The sequence below is a fragment of the Chrysochloris asiatica genome, unplaced genomic scaffold (genome assembly GCF_000296735.1).
Source record: "Chrysochloris asiatica unplaced genomic scaffold, ChrAsi1.0 scaffold00027, whole genome shotgun sequence".
Classification (NCBI taxonomy): Eukaryota; Metazoa; Chordata; class Mammalia; order Afrosoricida; family Chrysochloridae; genus Chrysochloris; species Chrysochloris asiatica.
The window spans coordinates 18,430,932-18,457,344 of NW_006408545.1; the positions used below are offsets into that span (position 1 = coordinate 18,430,932).

The 26,413-nt window shown below is 42.2% G+C and overlaps 1 protein-coding gene across 1 annotated transcript in view; it reads right to left on the reverse strand.

Annotated features, from left to right (window-relative positions):
* CCDC162P overlaps positions 1–26,413 on the reverse strand; it is a 104,296-nt gene that overhangs the window by 7,035 nt on the left and 70,848 nt on the right. Inside the window, exons 11-18 of the mRNA XM_006839991.1 lie at positions 20,899–21,048; positions 20,015–20,068; positions 18,645–18,812; positions 15,493–15,645; positions 15,105–15,236; positions 14,458–14,610; positions 12,392–12,601; positions 8,159–8,267 (exon numbers count right to left, since the gene is read on the reverse strand). Of these exons, the coding sequence (XP_006840054.1) occupies positions 8,159–8,267; positions 12,392–12,601; positions 14,458–14,610; positions 15,105–15,236; positions 15,493–15,645; positions 18,645–18,812; positions 20,015–20,068; positions 20,899–21,048 (1,129 nt within the window). The remainder of the gene's footprint in view (positions 1–8,158; positions 8,268–12,391; positions 12,602–14,457; positions 14,611–15,104; positions 15,237–15,492; positions 15,646–18,644; positions 18,813–20,014; positions 20,069–20,898; positions 21,049–26,413) is intronic.

Consider the following 26,413-nt stretch of genomic DNA (forward strand, 5'->3'; position numbering starts at 1 on the left):
TGAAATACAGCCAGAATTCTCCTTGGAAGCCAGAATGGCCAGACTTCTTTTCTCATATTTCAGACATATTATCAGTAGGGACCAGTCCCTGGAGAAGGAGATCATGTTTGATCAAGTGGAGGGTTGGAGAAAAAGAGAAATGTCCCCAACAAGATGGACTGACACAGTGGTAGCAACAATGGGCTCAAAAGTAGCAACGGTTGTGAAGTTGGTGCAGGACTGGGCAGTGTTTCCTTCTGTTGTGCATAGGATCGTTGTGAGTTGGTACTGACTTGATGGCATATAACAACAATAACAACAATAACAAGAGCTCCGAAAAGAATGGCTGGTTGCAAATGTAGACTTGGCAAATAACAATGAAAGCTGTGGGAACATATACAATTCTCCTGAAAGAATGAAAGGTGAGAAGAGAGGCCAAACAGATTTCTGCAGGCCTCCTACATTTAGAAGTCAGATACAGGAGGAGGTTGTCAGGTGCAGTCAACTTCGTTTTGACTCATCACGACCCTCTCACAACAGAATAAAAAACTGTCTGGTCTTGTGCCTCCTCACAATTGCTGTTAATGTTCGGGCCTATTACTGCTGCCACTGCTAATTCATTCTCATTTGGGGTCTTCCTCTTTTTTGTTGACCCTCCACTTCTCCAGGCATCCTGGTGTGGTGCTGTAGGATAAGCACGCCACCTCAAGGTTGGTTTGAACCACAATATTGGTGGTTCAAACTCACCAGCTTCTCCCCAGACACCTTATACAGGATAGTTATGAGTTGCAACTGATTCGATGGCACTTAACATCATCAACAACCACTTTTCCAAGCTTGATGGTGTATTTCTCCAAGTACTGGTCCCTCCTGCCAACATGTCCAAAGTATGAAAGATAAAGTCTTGCCATCCTCAATTCTAAGGAGCATTCTGGCTGGACTTCTTCCAAGGCAGATTTATTTGTTCATTCTTTTGGTAGTCCATGGTACTTTCAATCTCCTCTCTAATCTGATAATTTAAATACATTGGTTCTCCTGCAGTCTTTTATCTCCATCAGTATTTCAAGTTCTCTTCCCTTCCAGCAAGCTAGGTTGTGTCATCTGCACAGCACAGGTTGTTAATGAGTCGTTCTCCAATCTTAATGCCATGTTCATGTTTATATAATCCATCTTCTGGGACTATTTGCTTAGCCTACAGATTGAATAAGTATGGTGAAAGGATACAACCCTGGCACACGCCTTTCCTGACTTTAAACCATTTACTATCACTTTGTTCTGTTCAAATGACTGCCTCTTCATCTATGTACAGGTTCCTCATAAGCACAATCCCCTTTCTTGGCAATAGCATGTCTTCCCTTATGATCCTGAGCTTCCTGAGACACTACAAGAAAATGAAATCTATTGGCTCACAAGATTGTAAAAGGTTCATGGTGAACTGGTTTGAGGTAACTTGATTAAGGTTCAAGCTATTTCATGAGGGCTGGTTTCTCTCTATTGTTGGACTCCAAGAAATCTGGGAGCAGAAAAGGGATGCACCTCTGTAGGTTCTGTCTTCTCGATTCAAACTCAGCATAGTAGGAGTGGGGTGTGCAGATGGGGACAGTTAAAAGGAATCAGACTCTGTTTGGACTAACTTAGGTCATGTACCTGATTTTGAGCAAATCACTGAAGTCAGAGACAAGATGCCTTGTTGACTTAGGACCAGCTGAGGTGCAAGAGACCTCTCTAAAGCATTAAAAATCAAAGATATCAGTTTGAGGACTAATTGACCCAATTGCATCAGATGCATGTGAAAGTTGTACAATGAATAGGGAAGAACCGATACATTTGAGTTATGGTGTTAGTAAAGAATATTGAAAGGACAATGGACTGCCAGAAGAACAAACAAATCTGTCTTGGAAGAAATATAGCCAGATTGCACCCTAGAAGTGAGGATGGTGAGACTTTCGTATTTTGGACATGTTGTCAGGAGGGACCAGTCCCTGGAAAAGTACATCATCATGCTTGGAAAAGTGGAGGGTCATTGAAAATGAGGAAGACCCCCAATGAGAATGGATTAACAGTGGCAGCAACCATGGGCTCAAAGATAACAGCAATTGTGAGGACGGTGCAGTTGCCCAGGCAGTGCTTTGTCCTGTTGTGCATAGGGTCACTATGAGTTGGAACAGACACATATGTACCTAACAGCATCAACAACAAAGGTGCTCACAGTGGCAGCAACAATACCAATTTTGAGAATAGTGTAGTACTGGGCAGTATATTATTCTGTTGTGCATAGAATCACTGTGACTCAGAACTGACTCCACAGCACCTAACAACAATAACAAAGGTGCTCTCCCTGTGGCTGACGTTGGAGTCTGCTGATTTTCTCATCTTCTCTAAAGGAACTCTTCAAATCTTCCCCTTGCCTTCCAAACTTCATATACTGCCCCTCTCCCTTTAGCACCTTACCCACACCACAAAGGACTTTTCTCTACTTGTCCTGAGAATACTTATGAATATGTGCAGAAGACTAATTCAAGGCCCCTGAGAAGGTAGGAGCAAATGGGATCCATGTGTGTACCCATTCCAAAGAAAGGTGACCCCGCAGAATGCAGAAATAAGGCCTGCAAGTAATATTTTGCTGACCATCATTCAAAAATGGTTACAGCAGAACACAGACCGGGAACTGCCAGAAATTCAAGCTGGATTCAGAAGAGGAAGTGAAAGTTAAACTAGGGATAGCCTTGCTGCCTTCATATGGCTCTTGGCTAAAAACAGAGAATGCCAGAAGATGTTTACTTGTGCTTTATTGACTATGAAAAGGCACTTGACTGTGTCGATCATAACAAACTAAGGATAACACTGAGAATTATGAGCAGCATAGGCTTTTTGTTGTCCCTTCAGCATGCTGGGTACTAAAAACACAGGTATGTCCTGTTGTCTCCCTTCAAGTGGATCTTGCAAGTATGAAATCCTCAGTAAGCTCTCTCCTCTCCTTGCAGAAGGGGACAGGCCAGGGCCAGGGTCTCAGTAATTTCAACTCTTGCTTCCTGGGAAGGAGGCTTCTCTTTCACTCCAACCAGAGTCTGAAACCTAGGAACTAGGGGTGACCCCCTCCCTCATGCTCTACTCTGGTTCTTCTTTGTGAATGTGTGTTAGAGGTCATGAGCAACAGCAAAGACATTTTTTGTTTTTTAAAGTTTTTATTGTAATTGAGTGATCGTTTATATGGGAGAACATCAGTTTTACACTCATTTCATTGCAATGATTACAATCTAGCAAGGACATATTTTTTAAAAAAGACAAAACCATGGTTGTCAAATTGATACCAAATCATTACCCTATAGGACAGATTAGAATCAACTCCTAGGGTTTCCAAGACTGTAAACATTTTTATAGAAGCACACTGACACAGCTTTCTCCTGCTGAGCAGCTGGTGGGTTGAACTGGTGAACTTTTCGGTTAACAGTCGAGTGCTTAACTACTGTGTTCCATGGGACCTCAAGGACATATTAGGACCCAGACAAAGATTTAAAAAACAAACAAACAAAAAACTTGGCTTGGCTGAAAGCAGAAGGAAAAGAGAATTAAAATCCAGGGAATGAGGAGAAGATGGTGTGAGGTACAGAACTGCTTCGGGTCAGTGGCTAAAATAGGACCCTTAGGGACCCTTGTTGCTCTATATCTTTGTCTGGGACAACAGTACTAGCCATGGAAAGTGGCCAGGTAGAAGATGCCAGCATCCCATGTCAGGCCAGGCAGGAGAGACGAGGGACCTTAGTAAACCTCAAGCAACTTGGTCTTGTGAATTTGTTTGAGCTGTGCTTTCCCAGTTCGTTCACATTGGTGAACAGCTAAGCCAAAACAGTGAAAGGACTAAACACATGTATGACAGTGTAATAACCAACATTTGCACAGTTACTGAGTGCCATACTGTGCCAACTGGTTGCTGTTGAGTTGATTTCGTTCACAGTGGTCCTACAGGGCAGAGTAGAACGGTCCCATAGGTTTCCAGGACTATAGACATTTTTAAGGAAGCACACTGCCACCTTATTCTCCTGTGGAGTAGCTGGTGAATTTGAACTGCCAACCTTTCTGTTAGCTCCAAGTGTTTAACCACTGTGGCACCAGGGCTCCAGATACATACTATTTCATTTAATCCTCAGGACACACCTTTGAGATGGATATTCCCGATTTACAGACAGACTTACTTAACCTGGCAAAGGTCACACAAGGAGCTCACGTGGCACCGTGGCTAAGCACTTGGCTACTTAAGGTCAGTGGTTTGAATCCACCAACCACCATGTGGTAGAAAGATTGTGGCAGTCAGTGTCCATAAAGATTTCAACTTTGAAACCCTCTGGGGCAGTTCTGTTCTATAGGGTTGCTATGAGTCAACATTGAGTTGACAGCAACGGGGTTGAGTTTTAGGTTAAGATCACACAGTTAGTAGTGGCAGAGCTAGGACTTGACCTCTGGCTGGATGGTTTCCAAAGCCCAAACATTCAACCACCAGACTGTGTTACAGAAGCCAAGAGGAGACACTGGCTGGTTTGAAATTCAGGGAGATGTGGGAACTCCAGAGCCCAAGGACACTGACCTAGCCACTGGGGGCTAAAGTTAAGACTGAAGCAGCCAGCTGGTCTGAAGAGGTGGGAAGCATTTGAGAACTCCCAAACTTGCAGACAGTACCTATTTGACCTAGTGCGGATGGCTTGCTGACCAGATGAAGATAAAGAAGTATGATACAGAGAGCAAGTGTAAATTGCTACAACCTGATCAACTGGACCTTTGCTTATGAATGAATCTGCTCCAAATTCCAACTGAATAGGGAAGGATTCTTCATATCAAGGATTAAGCATGCCTATTCTGTACACTGGGTTGATAGGGATGGGCAACTGAGACTTCAGCTACCAAAATCGAGGGGCTATAAAGGCATGAAGTGGCTGGCTTACAAGCTTTCATGAGGGTGCTTAGTGTCAGAACAAGGGGAGTAAGACAGAAACCCTACTGAATAATTTTTCTCTTGTCCAAATGTCTGGTGATGATGGTGATAGGATTTTATGATTAAATTGTGAGTAAAGAGAAGTGGCCCAATGGAATGCGGAAATCATTGGACAATCTCTTTGATATCACATGCGAGTAAAGTTTTGCTAAAGGTAATACAGAAATGGCTACAATCATACATTGACGGAGAACTTCCAGAGGTTCAAGCCGGATTTAGAAGAGGCTGTGGAACGAGGGATATCATTGCTGATGTCTGATGGATATTGGCTGAAAGCAGAGAATATCAGAAAGATGTTTACTTATGCTTTATTGACTGCACAAAGGCTTTTGATTGTGTGGATCATGACAAGCTTTGGACAACATTGTGAAGTATGAGTATTCCGGAACACTTAATTGTGCTTATGAAGAATCTGTACCTGGACCATGTTCGAACAGAACATGGGAACACTGAATGTTTTAAAATTAAGGTTGTATTCTTTCACCATACTTGTTCAACTTGTATGCTGAAATAATTCAAGAATCTGGATTATATGAGGAAAAATGTGGCATCAGGATTGGAGGAAGACTCATTAACAACCTGCGATATGCAGATGATATAACCTTGCTTGCTGAAGGTGAAGAGGACTTAAAATATTTACTGATCTATGAAGATCCAAGAACACAGCTTCGGTGTGGATTACATATCAATGTCAAGAAAACAAAACTCCTCACCACTGGACCAATAAACAACGTTCTTATCAACAGAGAAAAGATTGAGGTTGTCAAGGACTTCATTCCTTTTGGATCAACCATCAACACTAATGGAAGCAGCAGTTAAGAGATCAAACGAAGTATTGCATTAGGCAAATCTGCACAGGACCTTTTTAAAGCGTTGAAAAGCAAAGATATCAGCTTGAGGACTAAGGTGAGCCTGACCCAAGCCATGGTATTCTCAATAACCTCATATGCATGTGAAAGCTGGGCAGTGAATAAAGAAGGTCATAGAAGAATTGATGCTTTTGAGGTATGGTTTTAGAGGAGAATATTGAAAGTGCCATGGGCTGCCAAAAGAACCAATAGATCTGTTTTGGAACAAGTGCAACCAGAGTGCTCCTTAGAGGCCAAAATGGTCAAATTTCATCTCTCATACTTTGGACATATTGTCAGGAGGGACCAGTTGTTGGAGAAGGATGTCATGTTTGATAAGGTTGAGTGTCAGAGAAAAAGAGGAAGACCCCCAATGAGATGGATTGGCCAAGTGGCAGCATGGATGGACTCAAGTGTGGCTACAGTAGTGAGGTTGGCCGAGGATCCGGCAATGTTTCGTTCTGCTGTGCATAAAGTCTCTATGGGTCGGTACCTACTCAATGGCACCTAACAACAACAACAACAACAATTGTTTTCAGGTCTAATGATGAATGTCACAACTGTAAATGTAGGAGAGTTGCAACTAAACAAGAGGAGCAGTTAATCTGTCATTGCAGGAACAGAGGACCCTAGGACTATCAAGAGGGAAGAGCATCAGAGGAATGAGGGATCCTAACCAGAAAAGCCGCAACAACAGAGATGGTGGTATAGGCGATAACATAGAGAGACAGAGCAGCAGAGGACTCTAGACCTGTGGACTGAGAAAGGCAGTGTGCCTGTGGGCATGAGTCTGGCTTGCAAAATGTGCTCTTTGGACATTTAAACAAATACATATTTTCAATGTGGTATGTGTACATTAAAAAAACAAAAAAATAATAGAGGTAAATACTGTTGTAAAGGGTTCGTGGAGGGGATTGTAATCATTACAATGATTTGCTGAATGTAAAACTGATGATCTGCCCTGTAATCCTTCAATCATTCAATACACAATAAAAGCTTTAAAATCAAAACAAAACAAAAAAGTATGTATTTACTTATTTGCTATCTTTTCCAGAACGATTTAAGGCAGACCACACTGGTCCCAAACACTAATCTTGTGTGGTTTTACAATTAGAGAGAGTTTACAAATTCACCCCACCCTCTGATTATATCCATTTTCTTAGTTACTTCTGGAAAACTGAATTGGCACTGGCTGGTTTGCAATGTGGGAACTACAGAGGCTCCAGCCAGTATAAATCTGCCCTAAACATGGTCCCAGGCCCCTCATATTCAAGGGCAGGTGTTTAGCCCTTATTTTATAGCAACTGTTATGAATTAAATTGTGATATGTGGAAGTCCCACCCCAGTACCTGTGAACATGCTTATTTGGAAATGGGGTCTTTAAAGATGTTATCTGCCAGGTTAACATGAGGTTATACTTATTGATAAGTGCCATCGAGTTGATTCTGACCCATAGCGACCCAGTATAGGATTTCCGAGGAGCATCTGGTGAGCTTGAACCAATGACCTTGCCGTTCAAATGATTTTGCAGCCCAGCGCATTAGCCCACAGCGCCACACCAGGACTTCTGAGTTTATGCTGGAGCTGGATAAATCCTAATCCTACATGACTTTATTGTTGTTGTTGTTAAGTGCCATGGAGTTGGTTCCTACCATAGCAACCCTGTATAGGGTTTCTGAGGAGCCACTGGTGAGTTTGAACCGCCGACCTTGCAGTTCAAACTGACCTTTTGGGTCCAGTGTTTATCCTACAGCCCCACTCCAGGACTCCAGAGCTCCCATATTCTCCCTCAAAGCCTAAGAAGGAATCAACATGGCTGACACCCTGATCTTGGACTCTCAGCCTCCAGAACTGTAGACAATACATTTCTGTTGCTTAAAGCTACTCATTTTGTGTTATTTTCTTATAGAAACCCTAGGAATCCAACATAAGGAACAATTAAGAGACATTTTGGGGCCTGGTCTTTGCTCTGTGCTACTGCTGGCTGTACTATCCAGAGGGCTATTTTGATAGTACTCCTCAGTGATGAATCATAATGTATTTATGAATAACATCTGAGAAATGTGTCACTGACATCCCAAAGCATTATGATCCTTCAAATCAATGAAGTCCCCTATGTTCTTTAAAGTGGCATATTATAATCCTGGGATCAGTTTTAAATACTGAGACTGTTTAGTATAGGATGTCAGTACTCCAAAGTGAACTAATGGAGAAAGTTCTAACTGCTAATCAGAAAAGATGTTGACTGACTTTTTCAACACTGGCTGTATAACTGAGCCTTCCCTTTAGTTCAGAGCCTGGGACTGAGGGAGCTTTTTCTAGATAGAGAAGGGGGTATCCTTACCACTTGGTGAGCGCATCTGGACAGCGTCATTAAGCTGACTTTTTAGTTCCTCCACACGCTGGAAAGCGTCCTGCTTCATACTGCGCTCCTGGGCCAGCTGGCTTCTCACCTGAAGGAAAAAGTGCATAGGAAGTGGAAATGGTTTGTTCTGCACACTGGAGTCCTCTCCACTCACAGGGTGGTTCCTAGGGAGAGTGTAGGTCCCATAGAAGTCCTGTTTAGGCAAAATTCAGCCTTGGGAGAATTCAGAACTCCATAAAAGCAAAGAAATCAACCAATGAAGAATAAAGGCAGCCCTTGGAACGGAAGTTATTTTAGTTAATTTGTATCACAGCATCACCAGGAGTTATACCTTTTATGTTTATCTCACCAGAGGGAACAGTTCATACAGGATCTTGGAGGTTAAGCCTGGGTACCCTCAGAGGCCCCTGGGCTTCTGCAAGATATCTACACCAGACTACCTTCTGAAAAGGGCCATGCATGCACCCATCCCCGAAGGTAACCTTTGTATTTACTCCTGCAGCAATTCCCACTCAGGGCTGACCCATAATCTCCTTTCCCCTTCCCCAAAGAGTGGCTGGGTCCAAAACACACCGCCCCCACATAGATTGTTGCTGTTAAGAGCTGCTGGGCCCATTCCGACTCATGTTGCTGTTGTTAAGTGCTGTCGAGTCCATTCTGACCCATAGCAACCCTGTATAGGGTTTCCAAGGAGCAGTTGGTGAGCTTGAACCGCCGACCTTGGAGTTCAAATGACTTTGCAGTCTGCCGCATTAGCCCACAGTGCCACACCAGGACTCCATCTGGCTCCTAGTGAACCTCTATAGGGTTTCCAAGGAGTAGCTAGTGGGTTTGAATTACCAACCTTGTGGTTAAAAGTCACACCAAGACTCCTCTGAATACATTACAGGTGCTTTTTCTTTAAAAAAAATCTAAGTTATCATCTCCTAACCTTTTTGCTTAAAAATAAGCAATATACCCGAATCACAGAAGTCTAGTCCCAGATGTTTGAAATCCTGCTTGTACTAGTAGATCCCTAAACTCGCTGAGCTGGTTTGACAAATATTAGAGAGATTTGTTCCCGTTGTTGTGTGGACACTCTCAAGTGTCCTTTAAAATTCAGTTGATTATCAGATCTCCAGAGTTAAAAAAATCTTCCTAATATAAACTAAATATTAATATATATCTATAAAACATAAACTAGGAATCCTGGTGTAGTGCTCTGGGTTAATGTTGTAGACTGCAAAGTCCATTTAACAGCAAGGTAGGTGGTTCAACATCACCAGTTGCTCCTTAGAAACTCTGTACAGGGTCACTATGAGTCAAAACTGATTCAACAGCACTTAACAACAACAACAATATAAACTAGGTCCAGAGTCTCTCTGTGTACTATGGGGATTTGTGTAAGATTCCATCCCTATGGACAGGAAAACTTACCAAGATTCCTTGGACCAGGTTGGGGCCAAATCAATTTGAGAAATACTAGCAAAACCAACCTGCCTAATTAGAACCTACCTTGAGTTAGCACCCACCCCCCACTCTCATTTCACAGAAGTATCATGGCACAGTGACTGGCCAAAGGTCACATAACCAGTTTGTGGCAGAGCTAGGATTTGAATCCAGGTCTGGGTACCTATTTTCAGAGTGTGTTCACCATCATATTTTCCCAATTCCCAGCAAAAATACAGTCAACACTTATTGAGAGTTATGTGACTGATCCTGTTCTAAACACTTTATTTGTATTAACTAAAATAATCTTTCCCCAGATCCCATAAAATGAGAACCATTATTATCTCCATTTTACCAATGAGGAAGTTAAAGCAGAGAGAAGCCCCAGACCTTGCCCATAGTCATACAACTGGTGGAGGCCCTGGGGCTGGGAACAGGGCAGTCTGAGGCAGAGCCTACTCTTTAAAAGACCTGGGCAGGTGCAGGTGTGAGCGAGACGTGGATGCACTGAGGCCAGTCAGGTCATGAAGCCTCCACTGGTGGAGGGTGGACTGTCACAGGTGCTCAGCTGTTGGCGGTTTGAACCGAGCCAATGGCTCTCTGAGAGGAAGACCTGGCAGTCTGCAATAACAAGGATTACAACCAAGAAAACCCAACAGTGCAGTTAGAGCCTGTCATGTGGGGTCACCTGGAGGGCACCCGACAACAAGCCTAGGGCTGAATGAGCTGTCAGAAAAGCAGGAGGAGCAGTTTAGGAAGGGCCAACAGTGGTTTTTACATAGATCGATTGAAAAATATATTTATTGAAAACAATCTCAAAATATTTCTGTTTTGACTGCCCCTGGAACCAAATAGCTTAGCTACCAACTAATCTGTGGGGTCCTGGTGTGGCACTGTAGGAGAAGTATAACAACAACCCATCTATAAACTTCTTCCTAATTTTGTGGGAGCTTTTAGAAAGGCCTACTTTGTAACACAAATGAGTGATGCTAAATTTTAGTTTAATTTTCATGAGATACATGGGAAATTCTAATAAAAAAAATTCTATAGCTACTCATTTTCTCTCTCCTTTTTTATAAAAATGTTTTCCCAAGAATGTCATCAATTTCATTTTTATCTATTTTACTAGCCATTTATCTTTTGTAGAATTCTTACTAATTACTTACGTGAACACTTGAAAAACTTGATCAATAATTTGATTTTCCTTTGTCTTCTAACAGTGAATTAACTGACACATGAATTCAATGACTATGCATGAATTGCCTACTCTGCAAAGTGTTGTTTCTTTTCCATTTGTACTGGATTACATTCTGGGTCCTTTGTTGGACTATGTATTAATCCACACATTTACATTATATTATTTCATTTTTCTTTTTCTTCTTACTGTGGGGCTTTCTTTCTTTTTTTAAGTTTTTATTGTGAATTGAGTAAACGTTTACAGGGAAGATCATCAATTTTATATTCAACAATTCATATATTTTGTTTTATTGCAATGATTATAATCCCCTCCATGTACCAGCAGTTAATTTCTCTCTATTCATTTTAGCTCTTTTTTTAAAAACACTTAGGCATATATAATAATTTACACCTCCAAAGGGCACATTCTGCAAGTCTGCCTCCTGGCCACCAGCTCTTTGTCCCTCTCTTTCCATGAATCTAGAGTCCTCAGCTGCTCCCTCTCTCCATGTCCCCATCTCTGCCTCCATCTCTGGTGTCATTGCTTCTCTGAATAAGGTCCTGCATTTCGCTTGTGCTTTTCTCCCTTGATGGTCCTAGGGTCCTCTATTTCTGGACTGTAAGATTAAGTACTCCCCTGCTTTTGTTACAAAACTTCTACCTTTACAATTGTGACAGTTGCAATTAGTCATGATAACAATTACTCACTGTTGACTCTTATCCCCATCTCTTTCACCAGACCCATCTAGACAAGATGACAGCTATTCAGTGGGGACTCTTTCTTTTCTCCCATACTCTTAAACTGAACTCCCTCTTGAAACCTTGTAAGCCAGTCACTTTGTGCCTTTATCACCCCCTCATTTTAGGTAGCCAATGTCTAAATTGCCAGTTCCTATCTACCCTGTGAACAGAGGGGATAGCATTGATACTTGATGTGAAGACTCCTTCCCTCTCTGTTGGTATTTAGAGCTACTACCTTTATAAAATTGTAGCATTTTACCCTTGTTTCCTTTATCAAAAATTGTTTTTGTTTTTGTTTTAATCTTCCTCTAGTCAAGTTCTGATTATCAAGCCATCAAGACTAGGTCAAATGGGTACTATTTGCAAGTTTGGGTGTGCTTGTGTATCTCCTATTATGGAGCATTTTTAACAAAAATATATCATGTCTGCAAACCATTCTTGCCATTCATTTTTGTCTCTGCAGTTTCAGAAACACCTTTGACTAGAATCTTCTTATAATGACTTCCATAATATTTGTTGCTTTCCCAGATTCTTTCTCAGAAAATTCTAAAGACTTCCTAAATCAAAAATTCGACTCCTACATGTGTCCCAAGTAGGTTACAGGTATGCCATCATCCCCCTTTATAAATGGTGGAGCAGTCAACACAGTACTGGTATGAATTGTACTATTTTTCTGGTGTGCCTAGATGTGACAAAAGTTGAGATGTGCTGATCCGACTCATAGCAGTCCAGTGCTTATCCTACAGCGCCACACCAGGACTTCATGAAGAACAAGAGGAGGCGTGAAAAAGACTGGAGAATGAAAGAGCTCTTGCCAATACACTCTGGTTTGCTTACTAGTGGCCAGTACCTCTCACTGGAGTTTACCTGATGTATTTCTCGCTGGATTTTTTTCTTCTGAAGCTGGCCCAGTTTAGAAGCCCTGTCAGCCTCTTCAGTAAGAAGCTGCAGTTGCTGTTCCTTTTGCTTCACATCATCCAAGAGCTTCTCTATGCTGGATGTTTTCATCAAATCCAGCTGCTGCCGGTTGAGAGCTTCCTGGGCCGCTCTGTGTTCTAACTCATTCAGCAAGTGAGCCTGTGGTAGAAAAAGGCCAAAGGAAACAAGAACTTCAGAGTCCTCAGGACAGCAGAAGGCAGGGAATGAGAGACTGGTCAACACTATCCCCGTCTCCTCCTTTAGGACCCAGGCCTAGAAAGGCTGGTACATTCTTGGGTTCAAGGTAACTCTGTTCTGTCCGATATCAGCAAAACCACTAGGGTCTCTAGTCCAGCCTAGCATTTATATTGTAAGTCTTGACACAACATTGGCTGGGAGGGAGTTGGGGTACAAACAAATCACAAGGAAACCCAGGAAAGTGGTAACACAAACCATGCAGCAACACCAGCCCTAGTAGCATGGTCTCTTAATTCCAAGATTTGATAATAATGGATATGTTAATTAGCTTATTAACCAAATAACCATATTGATCACAAGATCCATTTGCATTGTTACTCAGCCGTTATCTTTTTTTTTTTAATTAAATGTTTTTATTTTGCATTGAGTGAAAGTTTACAGGGCACATCATCAGCTTCACATTCAACCATTCATATAGCTTGTTTCATTACATTGATTATTATCCCCTCCATATATCATCAGTTTACAATGTTTCTCTCTATCCTCTTTAGCTTTTTTTTTTTTTGGATGGGGGCGGGACTTGCCTTTTTGGAATTTACAGTCTCGGCTTTTAGGGAAGGTTTTTACATTTGTCTGTGGATATCCAGGGCTCATGTATGAGATTACTAACAAGCATTACTGAATAATCAGATGAGGGACAGTTTGCTATGTCTACTAGGTGGCTAGAGTCTGATCCTCAGAGCCTATGGTTTGGACGGTCAACAACGCTTGGGCCCACAGGGGCTTGGCCTCCTGACCGGGTCTGCATGGTCTGCATCCGAATCCTCCTTATTTATTGTTTGTTTAAGGGACGCTGCCTGTCTTAGGTGGTCAGTGACTCAGCCTTTATCTTGAGATAGCAGTATTAAAGGTTTATCATTGGGAGATGCGATATGATACATGTAATGTGTGGGAAAGAAGGTTAGTCCTGCTTCTGATTTGACTTCCAAAGTAACTTTGGTGAAGCCAGATACTTGTTAGATAAAGAAGGAAAAGAGTAGTAATAATTTGGCTCTATTCTGAATTTTTATCTAATGAGTAACACTGTAAATACGAGGTGGTCAATACTTAGTTATAATACTAATACTATTAATAATGATTTGTATGGTGGCTTTACAATAATGGAAGAAATAGTGTCCATAATGACCAAATAAGTAATTTATATTTCATGTTAAGTATGCACAGCTTTCTCAGACTGTTATCTAAACTCTGCTGGTCTTTCTCCAAATTTAGGATCTCTCTATTTTCATCATCCTCTGCAGGTTAGCACAGTTAGTAAGAATTTAGACTTAAACACCTTTAATTTGGTGCCATCCCCTCTGGAGTAGCAGTAACTTCTGCGAGTAAAACTAAATGTGGATCCTCAGGAAAGGGCTGGAGACCCTCTACTGGGGGAGTAGTAATAATTTGGCAGCAGGGGTTGTTCTCGATGGAATGTGGGCTTGGGGCAGTGTGATCAAGGCAGAGGGTCAGAACCCAAGACACCCTTATGGTAAACACCAAGGATGATTAAATGTTCTTGCATGTAACTATTATTTGATCATCTTAGCCAAATACAAGAACAAAGGCCTTTTGGCCACCACCCTTGTTCTCCTGGTTGGGATAGGCAGGAGAAGAAGGGAATGGGAGGTCCCAGTCATCTTTTTCTGTCTGTCAAATCTGCTCAGCTCCCTGTGGAGCTCTGGTGACTGCTATGGGCAGCTGCTTCTGGTGGCCACCTTTGACTTTGCAGAGCGTGATCAAAAAGAGGGAGGAAGATTGCCCTGCCGTCCAGATACCTGGCTCTCCTGCTGTTTCCACATGCTCACGTTGTCAGCTTGAGCCCTGGCCAGGGCCTGCTTGAGAGCCAGTAGCTGTTGACGAAACAAAACCACTTCTCGTTCTGCCATTAGCTTGGTGCTCAAACACTCCTTTTTACTTTGAATCACTTCCTAGAAATATCCCAAACACAGTACAGTGACAGGAAATAAGTGTCCTTTTCACACTTTTAGTTTCCCAGGCAGTGTCTAAACCACTTCAGCATCCACACTGTTCTTTAAAACTTCCAGCAGAATGGAGCACCCGTGGTTTTAATTACAAAGAGTAAGACAGATCAGAATAAATAAAGACATTAAGAAACAGTTTAAAGAGTGAAGATTTCCAAATGACTATCAATATGTGTTTTGGTTTCAAATTGCTTTAAAGCAGCTTTTCCATTTATTATTTTGTTACTTCATTTAGCTCAGATGAATCATGGTTGAAACCCAAAAACGTGCAGTTTTTTAACAAAGCTATCTCAAGCCTTCTGTTCTGGTCTCCTTTGCCATTTGCTTTGGCCTCTTGTCTCTTTCCCAAGTCTCTGGCCTTGCCCCTCCACAGGAAAAGCCCCAACTGTCAGATCCTTTAGCACCATCCTCCACCCAACACCATCTCAGCAGCTGCTCACCTTCTCTGCCCTGCTCAGCTGGCCCCGGAAGTACGCCTGCTGCACAGCCAGCCTCCAGCGGCCCAGTATCCTGGCTTTGCTCACCAGGGTGGTCAAGCTGCAGTTGTCCTCTTCCAAGGCCTGCAGCTGCTCCTGCTCCTGCTAAGAAAACTCACTTTCAGAAAAGCCTGCTCCCATCACTTTCCGGGGGAAGAACTCAGATCCTAGCATCAGAAACATGTCTCCAAAAGATGACATGATTGCACAATGAGCCCTGGTACCTAGCCTGCTTAAATGCATGCTACGGTACTTCCTCAGTGGAACTGGGCTGGAAAGGAAATGGAGTGAACAGCGGGATCAAACTCTAGGCTGAATCGCTGCTACCCTATTGCTAAATGGAACCACATACTTTGGCTGAGCTCTCTTTCATGCTGTCCTCCGGTCTTGCAGAGCCCCATTTTTTCTTTAGGCTTTTCAAAGTGTCAATCCCTTCTCGTCTCACCTCGCTGACAAGCTCACACACTTTCTGGATCAGATTCAGCTGGTTCTCATCCAGCTGGCCCTGAAAATGGCAAAGTCCGGTTAAGGAGATGAGGGGAGTGAAGGGCAACTGAGGTAAAGGATTTTTCCTTTTAAAACCCAACTTTAGAATTGAATTCATACTAAAATAGCATACACCCAATTATCCTACCAGTTACCCTTTGCCACAGAGCTGATTCTGACTCAGGTGACCCAATGTATATCAGAGTAGAACAGTGTTCATACAGTTTCAATTTGCCTCTGGCCACCAGACCTTTCTGCCAAGGTACCTCTGGATGGACTCAAACAGTTAAACTTTTTGTGAACAGCTGAGTGCATTAACTACAGCACTCAGAGACTCCCAATTATTTATTCATGTGTTATATGGAAGTCACACTAGTTGCCCCTTGAGAGTGATCTTTAATTCACAAGCCCCTGTCATTTGCACTTCTGCATGTCTTAGAGCATGCCTAACTTATCAGATGGCAAGACAAGTTGAACAGGTAGAACAGTGGGAGATTGCAGATGGAAATCTGCTTACTGAATTGCCTCCTAGGAATTCTCGGTTTCCAAAATTACTTGGAAAGTTGAACCTAAGAATGTTGGCTCTCAACATTGCCTCTGATCAGGATCTGTCCAGGAAAACACTATAGACAAACCACTCCCAAAGAACTCTATTAAAAACATTCTTATGGGACTCTGGACTCAGGGAGAGAGAGGGGCTATGTGCTGGCAGCCTGGGGGCAGGCATGCAGGGTGTACCCTTTGGTTGGTTGATGATGCATGCAGGGGATTGTAACCATTGCAGTAAAATGAAATACAACAGGATGAATGTAAAAATAATGTTCTGCCATGTAAACTAACACATAATTCACAGTAAAAACTTTAAAAAAAAAAAAAGATTCTTATGATTGAATAGTGAATAATGGTTTCATGACTACTTGCGACTGTCACAACTGTAAAGGTACACATTTTGTAGCAAAAAGTGGGGAGTAGTTAATCTTACAGTCCAGGAACAAAGGATCGACCCTAGGACCATCAAGAGAGAAGAGTATGAGCGGAATGTGGGACCCTGTCCAGAGAAGCAGTGACACCAGAGATGGAGGCAGAGATGATGACGTGGAGAGAGAGAGCAGCTGAGGACTTAGACTCATGGAAAAAGAAAGGCTGTGTGCTGGTGGCCAGGAGGCAGGCTTGCAGAATGTGCCCTTCAGTTGTTTAAATGATTCTATATTCCTGGTGTTTTTGTGTACATCCCCCAAAACAAAACAAAACAAAAAGCAGAGGGAATGAAAACAAATACTGTTGAATGATGATGCACGCAGGAAATTGTAATCATTGCAATGAAACTATGAGTGTAAAACCGATGTTCTCCCATGTAAATTGCCACTAAATTCACAATAAAAATTTTTTTAAAAAAAGAGAGAGAGAGAAAGTAGAGGAAAGTATCAGGTTGGCTGCCTCCATATTTAGGCCTCAGCTGTTAAGGAAGAACTCTTTCTGAATGACTTTTATAAGGGTAAAAGGCCTGATTATTGGTAGCTGCAGCTGGAGACCCAATGTCCTTGGGGAGAGGGGCAGGGCTTGAGTGCCCTTTTATTGCTGAACCATATCTGTGGAGAAGAAGGTAGGACGATAGCATGCAGGTGGGGAGCCATGGCAGGAAGCTTTGGTGCTGGCTTCATGCTGTTCTTGGGATCCTTCCTACTTTGAGAGGTCTGGTCTACCTATTTTCTTCTGGGAGAAGCAAGGAATTTATTTTTTATCTAGGAATCTGGTTGAAGGGGAAAAGAATGTAAGTAATGGCTCCGACAATCTCACACCTGAAAGATCTCTCAGCAAATTGCTGCTTTCATTGTCTGCTTACCCATCTCCCACTGCTCCAGGGTGAGCGCATCTGAGTTTTGATCTTTTACTCTTTGTAAGCATTTGTACTTTGAGAACTCTTCACAAGTGAACAAGAGAGCACCAACCTTTTCTGGAATGACCAAGCCAAGACAGAGCCTTGGTGTGAGGTTTTGTTAATGTCATGACTGTGGGTTTCCAGGAAGAGTTGAGGAAGGACCCAAATGGGGCTGGCTCTGTGGTGTATCCAATAGCAAGGAAGGCAAGATTGGGGGAGACTGTCTTGGACTTAGGAGTCTCTGGGTGGTACAGTTAACATGTTCAGCTGGTCACTGAAAGGTTAGAGGTTCAAGTCCACCCAGAAGCAACTCAAAAAAAGTCTGGTGATCTACTACTTCAAAAAACAAAAACAAAAGCAGCCTTTGAAAATCCTAAGCACAGTTCTACTCTGCTGCACTTGTGGAAGTCTTGAGTTGTAATTGACTAGCTTGCTGGTGTTGGAGTTAGGCCTGGTATATTTGGACTGAACTTCACACTTGCTGGGAAGCTTGGACCAGGCTCCCTTGACCCTGATGGCCCATTTGCAGTGTGGAAAACCCATCTCACAGCTGCTTAAACCAGGCAAGAACATTCATGGCTTCCATGGTGTGGGGCATATGGATACTCGTTACTCCTCTTCTGGGAGTGTATTCACTGGTGGGTCAGCAGTTCTCTGACACCAGAGGTGAGAAAAAGACTGGCAGGCATTTTGAGGGCTGGGCAAATCTCTGGATTCAAATTCTGCATCTGAGGAAGTGGCTGCTGCCACCACACTGGGGTCTGGTCTGGTCCTGTGCACTGTGCTCTCCCATTAGATTACTACATTCAATAGATAAAACAGACAGTGGTGTGGACTGCTGGGGCCTTGGAGCAGCAGCAATTAGCAATCAGATGGCAACTGTCAAAAGAGTGTGAAAAATAAGACACATCTAAATGATCTAACAGTCAGGATCTACCACCATAGAATAATCACAGCCCATTGCTGCCTATATTTCTGCAATGAAAATTTAGGGCTGGAAAAGTCTAGGACTCAAGTGTCTCTTGTTTCCACAAAGCTGATTCTGTCACTGATCCCTCTGTGTGCAGCTGCTATGTGAATCAGTTACTCCCAGTTCCCCACAGGGCTGCCCAGACATCTGACAGGGGACACTCACTCACTTTTATGTGTAAACAGGTCACAAACAAGGCTTGGACTAATGCTTCGTATTCTTCTTGGACTTCTTTTCTAATCTGCTTTTTGAGATTCAAATTCTCCTCTTCCAAATCAGTGAGTTGGGCTCTCAGAGCAGTGATTTCCATGATCATATTATGACTGAGTTCAGTAACCTAGTGGTAGAAATCGTGATTAAATGGCAAACAATTTAGAAAACCGTAACTGCTACTACAAAATAGTTCTACATGGATCAGGGCTGAAATTGCACTTCAACATGAAGAGGGTAAATATTCTGCTTCACAAAAGTGGGCAGAAGAATCGAAGGTCCTCAAAGTGTCAGACTCGTAAGTGGCTGCTGAGTGCATGACCCCAGAAGAGCCACTGCTTGAGCAATTTTCAGTTGGAGAAAATCCTTCAATTGTCTTGGCCGCCATCTTTAATCTGGCTGTCCCTTGACACCTTAGCCCAAATACCTCTTCATTTTTTTTTGGAATGCACTTTAACTGGTCTCAGTAGAAAAAAGAAAGAAAACGCAAATATAACAAAAGTAAAAAACAGGGGTAAAAAAAGAAAGAAAGAAAAATGCAGAAAACTCAAGGAAAATGATGATCTCTAAAGAGAATTGCTTATAAAAAGTGAAAGCAAACTCCTGTGGGTACTTCCACAATGGTCTCCTTGCTTCATGGAACTTCAACAGGTCATCCTTGAAAGTGGTACAAGCAAATGACATTAAGAATTCATATTCTGACAAATTCTGAGAGAACAGGTTTGAGAAATGGGAAAGAAAACTTTGTAAGTTTTATATTGAGTTGAACAAGGTCCTCTCTAACATTCATATTCACCTAGAACCTGTGGATGTGACCTTATCTGGAAATAGGGTCTTCACAGATGTAATTAAGTTCAAATGAGGTCATACTGGTTTAAGGTGAACTCTATACAATGACTAGTGTCCTTACAAAAGATGGAAATTTGGACACAGAGACACCCAGAGATTGGACTAATATATCTACAAGTCAAGGAATGCCAACAATTGCCAGCAACCACCAGAAAATAGGGAGAGACCAGGAAGGGTCCTTCCTTATAGCTTTCGGAGAGAGCATGACCCTGCTGAAACCTTGAGTTCAGACTTCTAGCCTCCAGAACAGTGAAAGGATAAATCTCTGTTGTTTTAAGTCATACAGTTTGTTTGACTTTGTTAGTGTTGTTAAGTACAGATTGAGTCAGTTCTGACTCATAGTGATCCTGTATAGGGTTTCTGAGGAGCAGTTGCTGGGTTTGAACTGCCAACCTAGTAATTAGCAGTCCAGTGCTTAATTAATCCTACAGTGCCATACTAGGATCCCCAATAAATTAATGCAAGTAGCAGCTGACCTACCTGACTAGCATCTTCATCAGGTGGCCTCTGAGCTCTTTGTGTAACATCTAACTCCTGAGGAGAAAGGAGTGCATAATGAAATTCAAACATTTACTTTTCCCACCATGACCCATTTTGGTGCAACATGCTTCTAGCACCTCCTGTCTGTGTGAGTGGAGTTTCGCTTTGAGACTCAGAGACTCCAGGTGGAGCCAAGATTGTACTGTCACCCCATGGACTTTCTGATGCCCAACACAGTATGAACAGTCAGCATCAATATCCTAGCACCCACACTGAGGTAGAGGGCTCAGTGTCAGGGAAAAGCCAAAGTGGGGGTGAATCTAAGACTCATTATCTGATACTTTAATACTTCACTTGATTTTTTTTTTACTAGTCTTTCAGACTTTTCGTATGAAAAGTACTCTAAATATCTTATGTAAACCATTCTAAAACAGCGTGACATTTCAGACACAAGTGGCTTGTGGTTCCCACTAGTGAGATCTAATTCCAGGGAAGTCTCTTCAGTAAGACCAGCCCATAATATTTCTCCTGAAGACAGTTTATTCTAGAATCCTGGTGCCTTTATCTGACCAGGAACAGCACATATCCCATTTGTGTTTGCTGTGAGTGGGATTATTAGCTCTGCATCTTTCCCTGTGGCCCAGTTCCTTGGTTGGTCATCTCTTATATTCCCCGTTGGAGAGTTCCAAAGCACATGGTCTATTGTCTAGGACCGCCATCTCAGCAGCTGAGAATACAAGCACCCAAGAAAATGACCCAGTGAGAAGAGTCGTTTGGAGGGTACCATTACCCTTCATAGTTTTACTTTCTGCATCTGAGTGACTCCTGGGCCTCCCTGCCCACACCCGATTCCAATCTCAGTTCTTGTCTCCCTGGGAACATACTTGCTCCTTCTCGAAGAGCTTCTGCCTTGCATGCTGTAACACATGCTCGTAACACATGGAATAGGTCTCAAAGTTGCTGCGTTCTCTTGCCATCACATCACAACCCAAAGAAAGAAGGCAGGCTTCGAGGTGGTCTTTCCTGAAAGTGATCTGAAAAGAAACGGATAGTATTCACAGTGGCTTCAGCAGGGCCGCCTCGCCATTCCAGGACTCATGACACACCTGCCCTTGGCTCCCAGACCTCCCTCCACTTCTCCTCTGGACCAAAACATCAGCCCTAGCCTTTGAAGCCTCTCTTTCAGGTCTGCTCTTAACATTTGCAGAGTCAGGGACAAGAGTACAAATGGAAGCCACATACAATGTGTCTAAATATTCTCAATATAAGGGGGTTTTAAAAAGTTCCTGGAAAAATGCAGTAGAAAGATAATGAAATTTTTCCAGGTACTTTTTGAAGTCCCTTTGCATTTAAAAGTTATCAAACTAACAAACTAGTAAAATAAAAATTTCCTACCTTGGGAGACACACCTTCAAAATGACTTGGAAGGTAAGGCTTGAATGTATAATTCTTGTACTACTCTGAGTTCTGTGCTAAGATGTGATGACTTGGGGACAGCTGGTCCCTAGCTCATGGCTTACAGTATGACCCTTCTTCTTCTTACCTCCAGCTTCATGCTATACTGGAAGGGCCATTGCATGCATGCAAGTGGACATTGCAGTCCCCCCTCCAAATTCCATCCACACCCCTGCACACAGCTACCCCTCGGAGCAGGAGTGTGCTGCACATTGGTGCCAAGAGATCAACTCTTATTGCGGGGAAGATGATTGGGTAAGGGGCCCATGCAGGGAATTCCAGGGTTCCAGCTGTCTGGAGCAGGAAGGCAGCAGCTCTGGGTGGGCATGTTCCCGTGGCCCCAGGGATTTCTTTCCCAGTGGAGAAAGTCATGGGTAGATAACGGCCAGATTGGTGCCTTTGAAAGTGTGGGGTGTGGAAAGAGAAAGGTTGTGTGCTGGTGTCTAAGAGGCAGGCTTGCAGAATGTACCCTTTTGTTGCTTAAATGATTATATATTTCTGAGTGCTTTTGTGTTCATCAAACTAAACCAAAACAAAAACAGAGGGAATAGAAGCAAATACTGTTAAATGATGCATGGAGGGGATTATAATCATTGCAGTGAAACAAACTATGATAGGATGAGTGCAAAACTGATGCTCTTCCATGTAAACTATCACTCAATGTACAATAAAAGCTTTAAAAACCATGTGGGGTGTAAATCAGGGGCACCTCTTGTCTTAGGGTCATACTGCTCATTCTCTAGACAATTCCAGTCCTGGCTTTCTTCAGGAGGTTGGGCACCCACTTTGAAGAGGTGGCCATTAACAAACAGAGGAAAAAGTACCCTCTCAAGGCAGCCCTAGATTTTGGCTCTGAAGAGAAACAGGAGCCAATATATATAAGCAGCACAGAGCCCCCTGACTAGGATGTGAGTGTGGTCTGTATCTGTGTATGTTTGTCTATGTGACTTTCCAAGCATCTGTCTATTTGTGTGTCTCTATCTGTTTCAGCGAGTATGTCTCTGTGGGTATCAGGCGGTCTTATGGGGTGAAGTCTAAGCCCCAATCTGCACATTTACAGAATTTTACCCGTGACACTTCCAGGTTCAGAACAGGCTCTCAGGATACGGGCAGTCAGCTGCAGAAATGAGGGTGCCCCTGGAGCTGGGGTAATTTCCCTGGCTCTGAGTCAGTTGTCCAAGAGGGGCTCAGAACACTGTCCTCTCAGTGCCCCACAGACCATTAGACAAGGCCAGTCCTTAAGCCAAACCAGCAAAAATGGAAAATAATGATAAAATCTGGTGCTAATGAAGGAATGAGGAAGATGACTGGCTCATCCACTGTGAATCTGAGCGTATTTGTGAAGGACAAGCTGGTAGTATCTACGAAAGATTTCAAAATACTCATGCCTTTGAATATTTTAACTAATAAGTCGTCTTCTAGGAATTTATCTTTGTTGTTGTTTTTATTAAGTGCCATAGAGTCGGTTCCAACTCATAGTAATCCTATATAGAGTTTCCAAGGAGCAGCTTGTGGGTTTGAACTGCTGACCTGTTGTTTACAGTCCAGTGTTGAACCTACAGAGCCACGCCAGGAATCTATAGGTAATAAGAAATTTGTCTATAGGTAATAAGAAAGTTATACACAAAATAGATATAAAGAGATGTTCTTTATTGTATTCTATCAAATTGTTGCTGTTACCGACTCATAGTGATCCTATGCACAAGAAAATGAAACACTACCTGGCCCTGTGCCAACCTCACAACCATTGCTGCTGCCACTGTGCTATTCCATTTCGTTAGGGGTTTCCCTTTTATTGCTGAGCCTCCACTTTACTAAGCATGATGTCCTTCTCCACAGACTAATACCTCCTGATGATATGTACGGCATATGAAAGACAAAGTCTGGCCATCCTGGCCTCTAAGGAGCATTCTGGTTGTTCTTCTTCCAACACAGATTTGTTTGTTCTTCTGGAAGTCCATGGTACTTTTCAATATTCTTCTCCAATACCATAACTCAGATGAATCAATTCTTCTGTGGTCTTCCTTATTCATTGTCCAACTTTCACATGCAAATGAGGCTATTGAAAATACCATGGCTTGGGTTAGGTGAACCTTAGTTCTCAAACTGACATCTTTGCTCTTGAACAGTTTAAAGAGGTCATGTGCAGCGGATTTGCCTAATGCACTATATCATTTGATATCTTGACTGCTGCTTCCATGAGAGTTGATGGTTGATCCAAACAAAATGTGAAGTCTTTGATAACTTCAAAGATGTCTTTTCTCCATTTATCTTGATGTTATTTATTGTTCCATTGGTGAGGATTTTCATTTTCTTTACACTGAGGTGCAACCCATACTGAAGGCTGTGGTCTTTGATCTTCATCAATAAGTATTTTAAGTACTCTTTGCTTTCAACAAGCAAGGTTGTAAAAGAGTATTCCTCCAATCCTGATGCTATGTTCTTTCTCATATCCAACTTCCAGGATTATTATCCCAGCATACAGATTGAATAAGTATGGTAAAAGAATATAACCCTGGAGCACACTTTTCCTAATTTTAAACCGTTCAGGATCCCCATGTTCTGTTCAGCCAACTGCCATTTGGTCTCTGTACAGTTAAGTGTTCTGGAATACTCATTTTCCTCAATGATGTCCACAGCTTGTTATGATCCATGCAATCTAAAGTCTTTGCATACTGACCTAGCCACTCGGGGCTAGAGCTGAGAGTGAAGCAGCCAGCTGGTCTGAAGTGCAGGGAGACAATATGTGAACTCCCATATTTGCAGCTAGTACCCATTTGACCTAGCTTGGATGGCTAGTTGACCAGAACTTGACCAGATGAAGATAAAGATGCTTGATACTGTGAGCAAATGTAAATTGCTACAATTTAATGAATTGGACCCTTGCTTATGGATGCAGTTGTTTAAAATTCCAACCAGAATGGAAGGATTCCTCATATCAAGGAACAAGCTTGTTTTCTCAGTGCACTGGGTTGATAGGGACAGGCAATTTAGACATTGACAATAAAAAATGAGGGGTTATAAAGGCATAAAGTGGCTGGCTTACAAGCTTTCATAAGTGCATTTAATTTCAGAACAAGGAGGTAGTATAGAATCCCCACTGAATAGTTTTCCTCTTTTCCAGATCTCTCTTGTAAAAGGGGATGGGGAGATGATAGTGATAGAATTTTATGATTCAATTGTGAGTAACTGTTAGCAGGATTAATTGTGATTGTTACAACTGTAATGGTAGAAGATGTGTAACTAAACTGTAATGGACTGGGATTGATATTTTGAATCAGACAGTCATGTGGATTATTATGCCAGGAATGACAAATTAAAGAGGAATAGCATCACATTCATCGTCAAAAAGAGCATCTCAAGATTTATTTGAAATACAATGCTGCTGGTGATATAATATCCATCTATACACCTACAAGGGACCAGTTAATAGCACTATTATTCAAATGTAAACACCAACCACTATAGCCAGTGATGAAAAAAATGGAAGAATTCTACCAAATTCTTCAGTGTGAAATTGATCAAACATGCTATCAAGATGCATTGATAATTACTGGTGATTGGAATGTGAACATTAGAAATAAAAAGGAAGGATCAGCAGTTGGAAAATATGGCCTTGGTGATAGAAATAATGCTGGATATGGCATGATAAAATTTTGCAAGGCAATGACTTATTTATTGCAAATACTTTTTTTTTTTTTTCCAACAACATAAAAGGTGACTATAATGTGAACCTCACTAGATGGAATACACAGGAATAAAATTGACTATATCTCTGGAAATAAGTGGTGGAGAAGCTCATGTCATCAGCCAAAACAAGGCCAGAAGCAGACTGTGGAACACACTATCAATTGCTCATATACAAGTTCATACTGAAACTGAAGAAAATTAAAACAAGTCCACAAGTCAAAATATGACCTCAAGTATATCCCATCTTAAATAAAGATCATTTCAAGAACAGATTTGATACATTAGATACCAATGCCTGAAGACCAGAAGAATTGTGGGATGACATTAAGAATATCATACTTAAAGAAAGCAAAAAGTCATTAGAAAGAAAGAAAGAAAAAAAGAAAGAAAGAAAGAACCAAAATGGATGTCAGAAGAGACTCTGAAATTTGCTAAACAGACTGGAAGAAATAAGGAAATAAAAGAACTGGACAGAAAAATTTAAAGGTCAATTCAAGAAGACAAAGGCAGGTAGTATAATAAAATGTACAAACGTGAAGAACACACTCAGCATTTCTCAAGCTGAAAGAACTTAAAAAATTCAAGCTTCAACATTCAACTTACTGTATTGAAGGATTCTATGAGCAAAATGTTAAATGATGCAGAAAGTATCAAAAGATGATGGGAAGAATACAGAGTCACTGTACCAACAAGAATTGGTTGATGTTCAACCTTTTCATGAAGTAGCTCCCTTATGTTACCCAGCAAGACTGAAGAATGCTTGAGGAGTCTGGATCACACAGGGAGGTAGGAATAACCAGGACTCCCCTTGAGCATCTCCAGTGGCCAGAAAAATTTTGTTGCTTCCTTCCCTTGATTGCTGTACTGAGGCCTTAGGAAGTTGGGCTGAAACATCAGTTCACGGGAATGGCCTAGAAAGGGTGAGGCTGAATGCAGGGAGAAGGGGCAAGCACCCAGCAAGAGCATAATATAGGGGATGTGAACTGAGAGGCAAATGTCACCAACAGGGGAGAGAGAGTCCAGGCTCCCAACTCTCTCTCCAGGCTATGCCCTTACCCTTTCAAAGCAGCATTTGGAGCCACGTGAGCAGGGCCTGCAGCTGGACTAGAGCCCAGTGTGGCTTCTGTTGGCATATGCTTCCATAAGCGCTCAGAACAATCTGTTTCCTGAAAGCTGCTCTGCAACTCACCCCTACCTTTCTGTTGTTGTTTTTGCTAGGTACCATCAAGTCAGTACCAACTCATAGCGATCTTA